At 43.8% G+C, this 17,201-nt stretch overlaps 1 protein-coding gene across 1 annotated transcript in view; it reads left to right on the top strand.

Moving 5' to 3' along the window:
- The window catches only part of MAPK1 (mitogen-activated protein kinase 1), a gene marked incomplete at its 5' end in the record, with an annotated part of 41,212 nt that extends 25,473 nt beyond the window's left edge, over nucleotides 1–15,739 (top strand). Inside the window, 3 exons of the mRNA XM_006768963.2 lie at nucleotides 6,499–6,608; nucleotides 9,482–9,607; nucleotides 11,809–15,739. Of these exons, the coding sequence (XP_006769026.1) occupies nucleotides 6,499–6,608; nucleotides 9,482–9,598 (227 nt within the window). The remainder of the gene's footprint in view (nucleotides 1–6,498; nucleotides 6,609–9,481; nucleotides 9,608–11,808) is intronic.
- Nucleotides 15,740–17,201: the final 1,462 nt, after the last annotated feature.

Raw genomic sequence — 17,201 nt, 5'->3', positions numbered from 1 at the left:
ATATAGTTGCTGAGCAGCTGCCTGGCAGCCGGCCGCCATCTTGGATGCCAGTTAATTTGCATATCTCGGCCCTACTCTGTGAGTGACGGGGATTAGCCAATGGGAAGGGTAGCGGAGTGACACTAATTACCATGTTTCTCTTTTATTAGTGTAGATTTTAAAAAGAAACAAAATTTGAGTTCTTTTTTAGTCCATCAGCAAATGCTGTTAGCTCCATCTTCAAATTATAACCAGCATCTAATCATGTTTCATCAGACCTACCTCTACCTTATCAAGCATCTTTCATTTCTTGCTTGGATTACTAGGATAGCTTCCTAACTGGTCCTATGGCTTCTACTCTTGTCTCCATATGATTTATGTATATTTAGAATCCAGAAGGAATTATATTACTTATAGAAACCATTAAATGGCTTTCCATCACACAATATTAAACCTAAGGCCCAGGGTCCTATATCATCTGCCCCAGTTTTCTATTGTGTTCCCTATATCTTAAAAAGAAAAAAAACATTAGCAGTGGTTACCTTTGAATGATGGGGCTGTGGGTGCCAGAGTTGAAAGATCTTGGGTAAGTCATTCACACAGAGTAGAGGGTCAGCTATTGGAGGCCTTCTCACTTCCACAGAACCTGTCAACTGCCTTCAGCCTGGAGGACTTCACTGGCTCTCATAAAAGATAAGCCCAGGAGTGTTGAGATTCCCAGACAGTCACTTTGACTGGAACCTGGGCTTTATTTCTTCCAGCATGGCCTTCCTCTTGTGCTATCCTTACTTTTAGTCTCTTTGTTTTGGTGACAGGATAGCCACTAGCAGCTCCAGGCACACACTGACAGGTCTCCTGCTAGTTTCAGCTTAGGGCTGGCACTCATTGTCTCTTTGGACCCACCCCAGACTAGTCGTGGCCAAGGGCACCCACCTAGATCACAGCACAGCCAGGGTGGGTGGGCAAGCCTGGGCGCTCCTCCATGGCAAGAGCAGCTCGTGTGGTTAGAGGGAGTCGACACTGGTAAGCAAAACCAACAGACAAAAAAAGATGAGGAATTCTGCACGAAAAAAAAAGTTGAGGAGCCCTAACCGGTTTGGCTCAGTGGATAGAGTGTCGGCCTGCGAACTGAAGGGTCCCAGGTTCGATTCCAGTCAAGGGCATGTACCTTGGTTGCGGGCACATCCCCGGTAGGGGGTGTGCAGGAGGCAGCTGATTGATGTTTCTCTCTCATCAACTCTCTATCTCTCTCCCTTCCTCTCTGTAAAAATCAATAAAATATATTTAAAAAAAAAAAAAAAAGACGGCTACATAAGATGCATGAAATTTTACTGCTTACGTTTTATTCTAATCCCAGGTTCGATTCCGGTCAAGGGCATGTACCTGGGTTGCGGGCACACTCCCAGTGGGAGATGTGCAGGAGGCAGCTGATCGATGTTTCTCTCTCATCGATGTTTCTAGCTCTCTCTCTATCCCTTCCTCTCTGTGGAAAATCAATAAAATATATTAAAAAAAAAAAGAATGTAGTTTATGCAATGAGTCTCTCCATTTCTCAGATAACCTACTGTTTGAAAAGCTTCTGGACTTTGTTATTGTTCATATATATGTTGTAAATGTGACCATAAGCTGGGTCCTTTTTTATTACCGACAGAGAGTTATATTTATTCATCTGAAGCTTGGGTGAGAGTTCTAGGCTAAAGATAGGTCTGGGAGTTATTTTACACATGGCATTTGAAATCATGCAAGAGGTTCAGAGGATAGAAGAATGAGATGTATAAGAAGCTGGATAACATGAACCTTCAGTGGGCAATGGAATAAATGAAATAGGAACACTTGAAAACTAGCAAGAATGGACAAAGAAAATAACTAGCTCAGTATTTTACAGAAGCAGACGATGGCATTATAAGAAAGAAGACATGTTCAGCAATCTCCATGCAGCAGAGAGGCTTCTAATGAAGGGGCCATTGGTGACCTCATAAGAGCAGTTAAAGCATTAGTGTGAGAAGTTTGAAATGGAAAGTGGAGACAAATTAGTGGTTCAGATGAGGGAGAGCTGGTTGTGATCAGGCCACGTGTCGCAGAGATTTGGCTATAATTAGGGAGGGGCTCTCCTCTCTCCACAATGAGGATATGTGTGAATTTGGATGGAGGGACATCCAGGAATGTCACTCCTGGGCATCTCAGTAGCACCCTCAGTGAGATCTGCTGAGGATAATGAGGTCCAGTTGAGAGGAAGGTTATGCTTCAAGTGGTAGGAGTTGAGAAAACTCTTAGAATAGAGAAGGGGCAGACCAGGGATTTTCCAGAGCAGTTGGGGGGCCTTCATGAGATTTTAAAAGCTTGCAATTTTATATCATAGGAGTTTTCAATAGCATGCTCCTTACACCTCTGAGGTCCCAAAGTCCTTCCAGGGTATCAGTGAGGATAAAACTTTTTATATTATAAGGCATTGTTTACCCTTTTCTCTGCTGCCATCTGCACTCTTGGTTCTTAAGCAGTGGTGAGCAAGACTGCCAGCACCTCAACACAGGACAAGGTGGTGACAGTGCCATGCCCTCACAGCTAAAAACCAATGCCAACTGCAGTCAGAATGTTCTTTTTTTTTTTAATATATTTTATTGATTTTTTACAGAGAGGAAGGGAGGAGGATAGAGAGTCAGAAACATGGATGAGAGAGAGACATCAATCAGCTGCCTCCTGCACACCCCCCACTGGGGATGTGCCTGCAACCAAGGTACATGCCCTTGACTGGAATTGAACCTGGGACCCTTGAGTCCTCAGGCCGATGCTTTATCCACTGAGCCAAACCAGCTAGAGCCAGAGTGTTCTTGTTGAAGCAATAGAAATACTCTTTATTAAAACCCACCCTTCATATGTCTTTTTAATGTTTTATGTGGCATAATGGGAAGTACACATAGAACATGTCTGCCACATATGATTGCCCTGGTTTTCTCAAGGAAAAGCACTTGTTTGAATTATGAGCTGACTTAGCTGCTTTTTGAAATTGATCCTCAAAAGTTTTGGGGGGTTTTGTTTGTTTGTTTCTCTTAATTCTTACCTGAGGATATTTTTTCACTTCATTTATTTATTTTTTTAGAGAGAGAGTAGAAGGGAGGGAGGGGGAGAGAGAGAGAAACATCGATGTGAGAAAGACACATCTATTGGTTGCCTCCTGCACACGCCCCGACCAGGGCTAGAGATCCAACCTGCAACCCAGGTATGTGCCCTTGATAGGTAATAAAACCTATGACCCTTCGGTGCATGGGCCAATGCTCTAACCACTTAGACACTAGCCAGGATGATCCTCAATAGTTTTTAAGGGCGGGATTCTGTGGTCAGAAAGTTATGGTAGCACAGTTTGCACAGCTAGGTCATTTTCTTGGTCCCCATTAAGAAACTCAGGTTGAGGATGGAAGTGACAGGTTGCAGCCTTGATCCAGGATTAGTTTTGCTGGGTAGGTGAGATGGACCCAAAGCCATGCGATAGAGAGCCAGTCTGATGATCCTCCATGGGATCTAGGCCTGGGGTGGGGGCCAGAAGGGTGGGGTTATATTGCTAAGCACCCACTGAAACTAAAGAGAAGGTGTGGGTTCTGAGAGGGCACCAGGGAGAGTCAGAGATCACGGTCAGCCCCAGAGGGACTTCAATCTCTTAGGAGAAATAAGACCTGTATCCAAGGAAACGTACGCACAGGCAGCGTGATTCATGCCATCTGAGTGGTGCCAGCGATTGCTGTGTGGTGTGGGAGGGGAGGCCGGGCACTCTAACTGTGAGATCAGCACCTGCCAGCTGCTCCCCATTTCTCTCCTTTTCCCCTTCTGTAGTTGTGATTAATGCAACAAATATCACTTGCAGTAAAAGGAGGCTGGAGATCCAGTTATTTTTCAAGTAGCAAAATAAAAAGTTACCTTCCTTTGAAATTGTTACCTGGAAGATTAAGGGCCTAGAGTTTTTTTAACTTGAAGGAACTAAGAGATCTGTTTTAGAAATGCTTAAACTACCAGGTGCCTTGAATTGGGAACGTACCCCACCCCTCAACTATTTAGAAATATTGCTTTAGAATGAGACTATCGCTAGGCTGACCTGGACTTTTTCTGACACCAATGGTGTCAAATTGGGCAAAAGGACAAATGACTTCTAATCTCAGCCAAGTTCTTATGGAAATGTCTGTGAGCTCTTCTGAGGGAGGGGTGGTTGGGAGTAGGTAAGGTAGATTTTATTAACTGTGTTATAGGTAAGACTCTAAAACTTACTCGGCAAGGCTTGTGTCATGTGTACATACATCTGTCTGGTATTCCATGGGACTCAGATGTGAGCAGGAGGTGCCTCAGTCCTTGACCATCATGCTGCACTGTCCTGACCTTAGAGGGAGCCTCCTCTGAAACCAAGCCAGATGTAGGTCCGGTGAGACCCCATGTCACAGCTGCAGAAATGACAGCTCTTCTGCTGCCCAGACTGCTTCAGTCAAAGCCTAACATGTCTAGATTCCCAAGAGCCTCCTCTGCTCTGGAAAGTCTCCTAATCTGTAGAGCAAAATGTCATTGTTCCCTAATGTCCTAAGGTAAACGCGTGTGTGTTAAAACGGTTGGTAGAGGCAGAAAGTCATTCCATGTGCTTTAAAAACACTTACAGTTACCCTTATGGACATGAGAAAAATTCTCTGCTATGTGGAATTTCTCATTATGCCCAACTTGTGGTTTACCACATTTATTTTCTCTTAATGGTCTTGATGATCAAGATGGGTGACATGCAACTAGGGAGTCGCTAGTTGGCATTAGATGAGCATGCAAAGAGCACGTGCACACACTGACAAACGCACGCCCTTACAGTGACCTCAGGCAGTTAGGTGCCTCTTCAGCCCTCCGCCTGCTCTCTGGAGCTTGACTTCCTAGCACAGCCGTGGGCAAACTACGGCCCGAGGGCCGCTGAATAAAATTATTGGAAAAAAAGACCATACCCTTTTATGTATCGATGTTTACTTTGAATTTATATTAGTTCACACAAACACTCCACCCATGCTTTTGTTCCGGCCCTCCGGTCCAGTTTAAGGACCCATTGTGGCCCTCGAATCAAAAAGTTTGCCCACCCCTGGGCTAGCACATAAGCAGTCACTTCAGAAGGTGCATTGGCGTGTTGCTCTCAAGGATTAAATGAATGAGTAAAATTATTTTCCTCTACCATTCTACACTGAGAGCTTAATGGCATGTGGCTGAGGTTGATAGCCTGATCAGTTATCACTGCTTCATTAAGTAGATGCCACTGTGGGTTTTTTGTTTAAGTGTCACTATATTCTCTAGGACTTAGGAGAGGCTTGGATAGCTTTTCGGCTTCTCTTAGGATTTAAAGAAAGGACCTGCCACTTAAATTGAAAACCGCTGGTTTGAGCATCATTAAAGAGACAATTTTAAAAGAAGCCTCCTACCGCCCAGCTGGTGTCGCTCACTTGGTAGAAGCACTGTCCAGTACACCAAGGGGTCATGGGTTTGATTCCCGGTAAGGGCACATACCCAAGGTTTTTGTTCTATCCCCAGTTGGGGATGTGTATGGCAACTGATCAGTGTATATCTCTCACATCTCATATCTGTCTATCTGTCTCTCCCTTCCTCTCTCTCAAAAAATTTTTTTAAATTTTAGATCTTTTAGAAAAGAAGCCCCCCTTGCTACCTCTTTATCAGAACAATAATGTATTTTCTGACATTTATTGTTTCTCATTGACATCTACTTCTGATACTAAATCCAGGAAGTCTTCTGTCACCCTTCCCTTAACCCTTGTCCCAGCTGGAGTTAGCCATGCCCTTTGGCTATCCTCATGATTTGAGATGTTCCCTGGATACTAGGTATGGAGGAGTCCATCAGGATAAACTGTCCATCAACCCCCTCTCCCCCATCTCATTCCTGTTGATCCCACACTTGCTTCCTACTGTTAACGTGAAAGAAATGTTCAGCTGCTAACTATGGTCAGATTGAGAGGATACTCTTAGTTTGGGGCCTTGGAGAAAGATGCCAAGCTGCAGAACAGATTGGGCACCTTCACTTCACACATGAACCTTGGCCAGGACCTGGAAGAAGGGGACTAAAACCACATAGGAGGACAAGTGACCATTTTCTTCTTTTACCTTAGAGGTCTATTCTGTATGTTGAAAGATAAATTGACCATTGCAGAAATCACTTTGGAGTTGGCTTACGAGAAGTACATACATAAAACGGTTGCTTTTGACATCTACAAAGCAGAGTAGTGATTTAGGAAAAGTCCAGGTGTGGCAGGCAGACTTGGGTTTGAATTGTCGTCTTCCACTTTCAGCCTTTGGCTGAGCGTCACCTGTAAGTCTGGGTCAGCAAGTGTCGGATGGTCACAGTCTCAAGAAGCTCGGAGACATCATAGCCACCCGTGTGCTGACTTCTCCCCAAGGCGATGCTTAGCTGTTTGTTTTTGAGTCCCTTTACTTAAACAGGAAATGGAAACTATTTCAGTGATTATTCCTTTGGTTTCTCACCACTGCAAAACTTTCTCTTTGTAGCTCTGGATTTACTGGACAAAATGTTGACCTTCAACCCTCACAAGAGGATTGAAGTAGAACAGGCGCTAGCCCACCCGTACCTGGAGCAGTATTATGACCCAAGTGATGAGGTAAGAGCCTGTGCTCCTTGCTGCTTCTGCAGGGATATATGTGAGCCAGCAGCAGGCCCAGCCAGGAGGGGCCCAGATGGCCTCTGTAGATTGTTCTGAGAGATACTTGGTGCTGTACCTGGTCCTCCCACTATGCCTACCTCCTCCGCCTGGAGGCCTAATTCTGTCAGCACAGCTTGAAACCCTTCTTCAGACCCTTTTATTTTAGGAAACTTCTAGCAGGGGTGAGGCTGGGAAATAGTTGGATAAAGGGGAGCACAGATAAGGAAGGGTTCCAAGAGTGGAGACCATTGTCATGGTCTATGGCAGGTAGAGATGCCTGAAGCAAAGTGCCTGTCCTGAGGATAGAAGGAGGTTGCCTGTTTGGGGATGGGTGTCATGTAGATTAACGGGGCAGAGAGGTCAGCCTGGACAGTTCCCCTATAGCTTGGTGACTTCAAGTATGGTGTACCTCCCTGAAGATGGGAACACGAGAGCCTATTGTGGTAAGAGATGATGAGTCCACAGGTCAGTGTTGGCAGGTCTCCAAGCATTCTGGAGATCCAACTAAAGATAGCAGAGAAAAATGCAATATGAACCAACGTTGGGATCTTTCTAGTTGAGGTTCATATGTGTAGAAAGCAAGCCTTCACACTCCTATTTTTGAAAGAGGGAGAGCCAAGGAGGGTGTATTAAAATTAAAGGGGAAAATAGAAGAGGAGAGGAAAAGCTAAAAGCTGATAAATGAAAGAAATCAAGAGGAAGTATTTATTAAGCAGCTTCCCCTTCTACCTTTATCCCCTCCTCCAGAAACAAGACATCTTGCAAAGATACCTCTAGTATAGTAAACAAGGAACTAGGTGAGGGAGCGTACCTTACACAGCCCTCAGTGCCCCTGTGAGCTAGAGATTTCCAAAGCCCCTGTGTCCTCATCTCAAACTGGTTGCCACCCATATCCAGCAGGAGTTGGGAGGATCCGGACGGCATAGGCAGGACACCCAGCGTGGTCTCACACGGCCGTCCTTCAGGGCAGGCTCGCTACTTGTTGCCTGCTCTCAGGGACACGCATTCTTTCTCCCCTTTCAAGAGGCCAACGCTTTAGTGTAGACTTTGGGCCCATACTTGCTTTCTGTGAGGTCTGGTGGGAGGAATAGGTGACTAGGCATCCAATGATTGACAACTGGTATCATCATTAGATTAGTTCTATAACATAGTGAGTTGGGGGTACTTAAAAATCAAAATATAAATAATATTAATTGACTAATTTTGTTTTGTTTTTGTCATTGATAATGTATGGAGTTGTTTTTTTACATAAATAGTTTTCATCTATACTGAAACAGCTGTCTAGTTAAAGAGAGTGATAAAAGAAAATTTGCAGGAAAAATCCAAGAAAGATCACTTTGTAGTCTTTTTACAGTGTTATTATTAAAGCTTTGGAGTATTTCCTGCACAGCTTACATTTCTGTATCTAAATTTTAAAAATAAAATAGGGTTCATTCTGTTTAACATAAACGTGGGTATTTTCCCATGATACAGTAAAACCTCGATATAAAGGATTAATTTGGGAGAGGGTATGTCAGTTAAAACCGAAAGTCCGTTATGTAATAAAGTAGGTTTTCCGAATGCATATGTTAAAAATTAACAAAATAGTTTACCTGTTTTTACTTATATAGACACATTTGTGTAATTAAAATTAAGTATGTATGAAAAGTTTCGTTTCACAGAAAAGTTTTCTATGTCTATTACAGTAATTTTAAATTTATCCTGACTCGGTCTAGTAAATGCGTGCATTCACCAGTCACTGAGAGTAAACAGAGGCCCACAGCTGGAGCCTGGCTGAGCACACTGTGGGACATTGGCAGACAGGCGTTGAAGCTGCTGCAAAGTCACCCCACTCGACAGCAGAACCAATTACCCTGTGAGATACAGTGTGATCACATGTTAGTCATTCGCTGAGCATTGTTTATGACCGATGACTCTCGGATTTAAATATGTAGACTATAGATATGTAATGTTTATTCACGTGGGTGATATTATTGCAGTGTTTTTTTCCAACATATGGCCCATTTGCTAAAATTTGTTAAAAATAACCGAGTTAATTAAAAAATAACCTATTAATTTAATTATGAGCAAATATTGGTTAAAAGCATTTTAAAATTAACAGGGCATTAATTTTCACATATGACATACAGACCGGAAACTTTTCCCGGTAAATCCAAAGTTCATTATATCGAGGTCTGAAAAATCGAGGGTTTGCTGTACTAATCTTTCTTGCAGCTTCATTTTATATATATTTTAATTGATTTCAGAGAGGAAGGGAGAGGGAGAGAGAGATAGAAACATCAATGATGTTTGAGAATCATTGATTGGCTGCCTCTTGCAAGCCCCCTACTGAGGATCGAGCCCACAACCTGGGCATGTGCCCTTGACCAGAATCAAACCCGGTCCCTTTCAGTCCGCAGGCCGATGCTCTATCCACTGAGCCAAACTGGCTAGGGCTGTAGCTTCATTTTTAACACTCCAAAATATTTCTTCATATAAAGATATTATAATGTATTTAATCAAATGCATCTATTTGAATATTTTGGATTTTGATTGTATAAACATACCATCACCATCACCCCTACAAGTTTCTGTGATTCTTAACTTTCAGTGCCTTAAAACATTTGAAAATTATTCTGGGATAAGTTCAGATGGATACTCGTAATGAATTCAATTGCTCCCTGTTCGTTTATTAAGTGCTCACAGGAAGTACACTTTGAGGCACGTGGGGCACAAGTACATAGATACTTACCATAGCTCTTGGTCTTTAGTAGATGTCAGTCTTGTATACGTTTCAGAGACTCCTAACCATAACAATGATTGTCTACTAAATATTTTGTTTTCTCTTAAAGCCCATTGCTGAAGCACCATTCAAGTTTGACATGGAGTTGGATGACTTGCCTAAGGAGAAGCTCAAAGAACTCATTTTTGAAGAGACCGCTAGATTCCAGCCTGGATATAGATCTTAACTTTGTCAGGTACCTGGAGTGTTGACCATACAAAAAGACCGAGAGGGGGAAAGAGAATATAAATTAAAAGTTCCCTAAAAGAAAGTGGGATCTCTGTAGACCTGCATGGAAGCATCATGAGTTTAGATTATAAGATATGGTGGATAATACAGTGATATTGGTAGATTTTTAAAAAGCAAGTGCTCAATAAAAGGAAATGCAAATCATGATTTTAGAGAATGTATGGAAGAGGGAGAATAGAGCTTGTATTAGAACCCTATAGAAGTGAATGGTGAAATAAAGAATTGCAACCAAGGGTTAAAGCATTTGCTGTGGAAAGGCTTCGGACAGACTGGCATGGAGGGGCTGGAGGTGCCCTTTGGCAAGCAGCAGTATCATGTACAGTGTGCACACAAGTGGCCCAAGGGGTGCTATGCTTGTATTAGAATAGGAAGCCACCTGGTGGCATTATGGAAGAGCAGATTCTGCAAGTGGTAGACATTTGGGGGTTTCTTACCTGGGTCTGTATTTCATTCTCTCATGCCTTTTTATTTTCATACTAGAGGCCCGATGCTCGAAGTTTGAGCAAAAGTAGGCCTTCCTTCCCCCGGCTGCCTGCACTGGCTTCCCTCTGTGGCACCTGGGACCTGGGCTTCCCTCGCAACCCCGGCTTTGTCCGGAAGGACGTCTGGTCTAATTAGCATATTATGCTTTTATTATTATAGATTATTATAGATACTGAGGTCTGAGGACAATGGCTCAACCCGAGGATTTCAGTGGCAGTGTTTTCACTTCTCCCAAGGAAGGTACAAAACTAAGAGAAACCTAGAGGTGAAATTAATTCATTACATACAGTGACTGCTTTAAGCAGTATTTCTCAGAAGTGTGGTCTATGTCCGTCCTCCCCGTCCCTCCCCCACTCAGTAATCTGTGTTTTAACATGTCCTTCAGAGGATGCTGACACTCAGAGATGAGAAACACTAGCCTGTAAGTGGTTAGAGTAGATTTGACCATTTGTGATTCTTAACTTTCAGTGCCTTAAAACATTTGAAAATTATCTGGTTAAGTTCAGATGCATACTCGTAATGAATTCAGTTGCTCCTTGTTTGTTTATTAAGTGCTCATAGGAAATGCACTTTGAGAAATATAATTTCTCCAAGTGGAATAGAGAATGGGGATAATGGAGGAGAAAATGTGCTCCTTGTACTTTTGGAGGTGACCCATTTGCAAACATCTGGAGAGCCAAGTGAACCCTGTCATGTACAGAAAATGAGTGAAAGCTGTCAGCAAGTTGCCACGAGCTGCCATTCAGGGTGCTCTCAGAGGTCAGCTCCCCTCGACCTGGATGATGAAACCCACCCCTGCCTATGGAAACTAGGCCACAGGTCCCTGCTTTCCAGAATCGGGCCACCATCCTCTTCCACCCAGCACTTTGTTTTGCTGTTCTTCTGCACCACAGTCAGAGCATTAGTAACAGCACACGTCCTGCTGCCTATGTAGTTGATTTTGTCCTAACTGATCATCCAGAGAGAAAGAGACTTACAGAGAAGAGGAGGTGGGGGGAGAGTTTTTTGCTTCGTATTTATAAAGACCCTCAGACTCTGGTTTTGATCATTATCGTGGTGGGTTAATAAAAGGCATCTTGAGTCTACTGAAGCCAGCCAGCTAGCCTGTGAGCAAGTGTGTGTGTGTCCGTGTCCCCCACAAGTGTATGGAGACATCTGAAGAGAGGTGCCTTCGAAGACAGCCCTGCCCTTCAAAGCTGCCGTTTCACATGCCCAAGTATTCCAAGTGAAATGACCTTTTTGCAGGTTCTTTTTCCTTTTTCGCTTTTTGTTTTTCATGATGTTGCTGTTGGTAATGTTTTATTATGGTTCATTCTTTTCATTTTAACACTTTTCTAATGCTACTGCTGATGTTTTAATGTGATTTTTTTTTTTTTTAATCCTTACCTGAAGAGGTATTTTTTTCATTGATTTTTAGAGAGAGTGGGAGGGATGAAGGGGTGGAGGAAGGAGGAGAGAGAAACATCAATGTCAGAGAGACACATCAATTGGTTGCCTCCCAAATGTGCCCAGACCGGGGCCGGAGATCAAACCTGCCACCAAGGTACATGCCCTTGACCGGGAATTGAACCTGAAACCCTTCTATGTTTGGGCTGATGCTCTCACTACTGAGCCTCACCAGCCAGGGCATTTTTAACTCGGGTTTGTTTGTTTGTTTTTCGATAGGACAAGGGATCAGAGGACTGGATGTGCTCAGACATCGGTGTTCTTCCCAGTTCTTGACCCTGGTCCTGTCTCCAGCCCGTCTCGGCTTATCCACCTTGACTCCTTTGAGCCATTCGGAGGAGCGGTTTCTGGTAGTTGTGGCTTTTATGCTTTCAAAGAATTCCTTCAGTCCAGAGAACTGTTCCTGGCACCCCTGTGTGTGTCACCCACCGGTGACCTGTGGCAGTATGTACTTCCAGTGCACCTACTGCTTACCGTTGCTTTAGTCACTAATCACTTTCTGGTTTGAAAGATGCAGTGGTTCCTCCCTCTCCTGAATCCTTTCTGACATGACGCCCTGCTGACCCATGCAGTCACACCAGAGACAGTTTTTCCAGGTTGGCTCTCGTCACTGGCGTCTCACTTTATGATAGGGAAGGCACGACCTAGGGCACTTTAAGTCAGGGACAGCCCCTTGTTTGCACTTCACCTTTTCACCGAATTGTTTCCCCAGAGCAGGAACTCGTGGAAACACCTGGGATGACGTTGCCGCCTGCAGCAAGTGCTCCTATCCCGGGAATCTTTGGGGGCCCTTGTCAGCATCTTTTCTCATATCATGTTAGTCACTAACATTTAAGGTATGTGCTATTTGCCCAGCTTTTAGAAAACTCAGTACATTTTTCTAAATAAAAGAATAATGTACTGCACTCAGCAATTTCACTCTGTAGATTTACTGTGGTTACTTGTACAATGTATAGAGGTATAACACTTGCCAAAATGTGTTATATGCAGAACAGAGTGTTGGCAAGACTTATGCAAAAACCTTTAAAGTGGCAGCTTCACTCTGGATTTAGTGAGAGATGTACAAAGGTCACAGCAGGGTGCTGAGGAAAGTACCTGGAGAAGTAGCCAGTGGGCTGCCTGATGTCACTGGGCCGCCCCAGGTACGCATACCCCAAGCTACTTCACATGGGGTGCCACATTTGATGCCTGAGGATTTAGCAGAGGGTAAACACTGCGTCTTTAAATGAGAAAGTGTACAATTTTTTCCTCCTACAGCATGTCAGCATTTCAAGTTCATTTTCAGCCTACAATATAACAGTTTGTAATAGAGCCTTCATGAGCTCATGACATGAAGCACTGTTCTGTCTCAAGTACCAAGTACTCTCAACTGTTTCTGATAATGCCGAGCTAAGACCATCAGAAAAAGCTAGCACTAAGTCACGTTTGGAGCGCAATCCCATGTTTTCCTGATCTCTTTAAGTATTGTTCCTGCCACTGTACACTGTGGCATTGACCCGGTGTTCTATCCCCGTGCGGTGCCTCCTCTTGACTCCCCCACTGCTCTCTGTGGTGAGATATTTGCCTTGTTCAATAATTACTGTACCCTCGCATGACTGTTACAGCTTTCTGTGCAGAGATGACTGTCCAAGTGCCACATGCCTATGATTGAAATGAAAAATCTATTGTTACCTCTGAGTTGTGTTCCACGGAAAATGCTATTCAGCAGATCACTTAGGAATAATTCTATTTTTAGCTTTTCGTTTCTCAGCTGTCCTTTATTTCTTGTTTGATTTTTGACAGCAATGGAAAATGGGTTTTATGAAGATTGCCTGCTAATATGAAAAGAAATGCACTTGTAATTCATGGAAATAAATGTACATCTTCTATCTTCATATTCATGTTAAGATTCAGTGTTGATTTCCTCTGGATCAGCTTGTCCGAAGGGACAGTCAGGTTCAGTTTGTGCTTAGAACAGAAATGCTTCCAGCCTCACCTTCCCACTGGGCACTGCCCAACACTTTGGTTTACATGAAATGACTTAGAAAGCATTTGTTTCCTATTTTTCCTACTTGCACAGCAGAGAAATAAATTCTGACCTGTTTCTTTATTCAGATCATAGGTCCAAAATATCTCAAAACTCTGATGAAGACGCCCAAACGTCTCAGGCTGGATTCTCTGGTTCTTTCTAAAGAGGGCTTGCCTGTGTGCCCCAGAGCTGCTGCTAGGCACAGCTGAGCACTGGGAAGGGCTGCCCAGCATCCCTCGCCCCCCGCCCCCCCTCCTGGCCCCGAGTCCTAAGGCTCATCCCTCATGGGCTAAAGAAGGATGGCTGACTCATCCGCAGCCGTTGGGGCTGCATCTAGATTCTTGCCCTAAAATACATGATCCTCAGCTCCACGCTCAGAGCTGCATGTCAAGGTCCACACAACATTGACAGGATAGAGATCCGACTGTTACTTGATACATTGAGAAGTCAGTTTTCATTTTAAAAGGAGCATTGACAGTTTTATTACTCTTGTCTCTGTGGACTCTTTAAGTGGAATGTTAGTAGTATCATGAGGTTAATCTTCAGTCCTCTAAATGGAAAGCCATAGTCCTGGTTACTAATGCCTGGGAACTGGGCTCTTCCATCTTTGCTGGTCCCTGGAGTCAGATTGGCATGAAACCACTAACTGCATTCTAGAATCACTGTAGCCAGATGTGGTGTGCTTTTAATCAACCATGCCAACTTGGTTTAATAGTTCAGAGAATTATCATAACCAAGGTACCTGTGAAAAGTACTAGCTGTTATGTGCGATAGACTCAACATTTGGATCTTCTTGCATCTCTAAAAATGTACAGATTAGGTCATAAATTTATATTGGTGAGAATGAACACTTTCGTTATTGGTATGCTCACATAAGCTTTCAAACTAATGGCTTTTTTGGTGTCTAAAATGTAAGCAAAAAATTCCTATTGAAACATTCCAATTCTTTCATTTAGTGTGAAATAAAATACCTAATAGGCCAGTGCGGTGGATTTGAGAGAACTTACGACAACTCTGCTGACTCAGGTCTTCAGAGCTGGTAGAGACACGCAGGCCATTTTGATGCATGGGGTGAAGAACATCTTTGCGTTTGTGTGCAGTACACAGTGCTTGGTGTGTTCACAGTGAGTCCTCCTGCTGCAGGCATAGGTGATGGGTGTGGAGGTAGCTGCTAGCCTTCAGGACCCACACGGCTCATCAGTGGTTGTCTCTAAGGAGTCAGAAATACTGCCCACGCCGCGTGCCACGTAACATTCAGACCATTCAGAGGAGACTGTTTTACCTTTATTTGCTTATATGTTAATACAGTTTTTAAATTGGTAACTTTTATATAGTATGGTAACAACATACATATGCACACATGCTTTGGGTCCTTCCATAATACTTTTATATTTGTAAATCAATGTTTTGGAGCAATCCCAAGTTTAAGGGAAATATTTTTGTAAATGTAGTGGTTTTGAAAATCAGAGCAATTCTTTTGCTTATACATTTTTAAAGCATTTGTGCTTTAAAATTGTGATGCTGGTGTTTGAAATATGATATTCCCATAGTGCAGATGAGAAGCATGGAGCAGTAGAGTGAATCTGTGGTTTCTCTCGCCGTAACCCAGCGCGGCAGGTGGATCAGAAACAACCGGGAATCCAGAGCGAATTCTCTAGGGTTGCACCAGGTTTACCCTAAAGCTCGTTGCCTTTTTTGTGCTGTTTATCCGTTTAGAGCACTCAAGAAAGTTCTGGAACTGCTTTGTATCTGCTTTGTACTGTTGGTGCCTTCTTGGTATTGTACCCCAAAACTCTGCATAGATTATTTAGTATAATGGTAAGTTTTAAAAAAAAAAAGTTAAAGGAAGATTTTATTAAGAATCTGAATGTTTATTCATTATATTGTTACAATTTAACATTTATTTGTGGTATCTGTGATTTGGTTAATCTGTATAAAAATTGTAAGTAGAAAGGTTTATATTTCATCTTAATTCTTTTGATGTTGTAAACGTACTTTTTAAAGATGGATTATTTGAATGTTATGGCACCTGACTTGTAAAAAAAAAAACTACAAAAAAATTAGAATCATTAAATTGTGTCCCTGTGTTACCAAAATAACATAGTACTGTGCATGTATAGTTTAATTGGAATTTTATGTGTGGAAATATGAATTCGTCTGGTCCTTTATTAGCACATTTCCCAAATAAGTGTATCTTCCTAATCGACTTTGCTGGTAGTGATTGGTGATGGAAGCACAGGCTGGAGCCCTGGGTCAGTGGTATTTCAGTGCTCCATCGGGGTCTGCGATTGGTCTTCAGACCGGGGGAGGAAGGCCGTGCGGGGCATCCTGGCAGTGCCCCCGTGTCTCTTCCCACCTCAGCCCCGGGCAGGTGTGATTGGCGGCCTGTTTTCAGACCAAGAAACCTGACTCCTTCAGGAACTCTTGGACATGCGGTTCTTGCCGACACTGGGCATCATGCAGGGGGATACTTACAAGACAGTATTGGAAATGTCTCTGGTTTCGTGTGGAAAGACCACAGGTTTCAGGCCCGTAACGGCCTCTGCTTATAGCTGCGCTGGCTTTCGGCGGGTCACTGCTGCTCTGTGCTTTGTAAAGTGGAACCAATATCCCTCTCTTGCGTGCGGTAAGGATTATGAAAGTATTTCTCAACTGTCTAGTAAAGGGCTTCAAAAGAAAGTTGCTCAGTAAGTAGCAAATGTTCCTAAATGCTTTCTGTTCATCTGAGAGGAAAACCCGTCCACAGCTCGCTCCAGGGAAGTGGACTCATCCACCGAACCCAGAGTTTATGACGAGATTGGAAACACTCAGAGGAGAAAGCATTCGCCTTACCTTTGAGGGTAACACTCTTTGTTGTCCAAATCCTATAGAAAGCAATTAAAATCATCTTCCTTATTCAGCAAGGACTCTAGGAATCATTCTTTTCCCCTTTAAGTCCGGTGAGTTCCTTGCCTTAGCAGTAATGCGGCCATTCCAGCTGGTGATAACACACCAGCCCCCTGAGTGGCGCAGTTTGCTGCATTTCATCAGAACAGGAGTGTTCAGAGCTGACTAGTGACTACAGACCGGTCCTCTGAGAGGAGCAGAAACCAAACCCAGAGCAGGTGGAGGCGAGACATAGACCCGCTGGGCCCTGTGTGGAGGGAGGAGAGAGAGTGGGTGGTCCACTGAGGAACAATAAAGAAATGGGTTTTCTTGGGGGACAGGCGTGACTGTTTGAATCTAAGTAAGGAGGGAGGGGCAGTGGAAGGGGAGGATGGAGCTGGGCCTTGCACGGCTGAAAGCAGCTAAAGGGGGTCTCAGTGGACTTGGGATGTGGAGGCTCTTTCTGAATCTGGGGCCAAGGGGGGCTGGAGACAGGTCATTTTCTAGGTGGAGAGGAAACAGTGGAGTGAGGTACCCCATGGCATGTCTTTTTCAGGTGAGGTGGGAAACTGAGTCTGGAGAATGAGGAAGAGCCACCAATAGACGCAGAAGTGGGAATGCCGGCACTGTGGGGCCGGACTATGTGATGGAGCAGGTCTGTGGAGCACAGTGTTTTCTCCTGAATGATGTCATTGGCTGGATCAAACAGGCGGGGGGTGGGGCGGCGGAGGGTGGAGTG

Source organism: Myotis davidii, unplaced genomic scaffold (assembly GCF_000327345.1).
Source record: "Myotis davidii unplaced genomic scaffold, ASM32734v1 scaffold223, whole genome shotgun sequence".
NCBI classification, from domain to species: Eukaryota; Metazoa; Chordata; class Mammalia; order Chiroptera; family Vespertilionidae; genus Myotis; species Myotis davidii.
The sequence above is the reverse complement of the archived record's forward strand: the minus strand, read 5'-3'. Positions and strand labels throughout refer to the sequence as shown.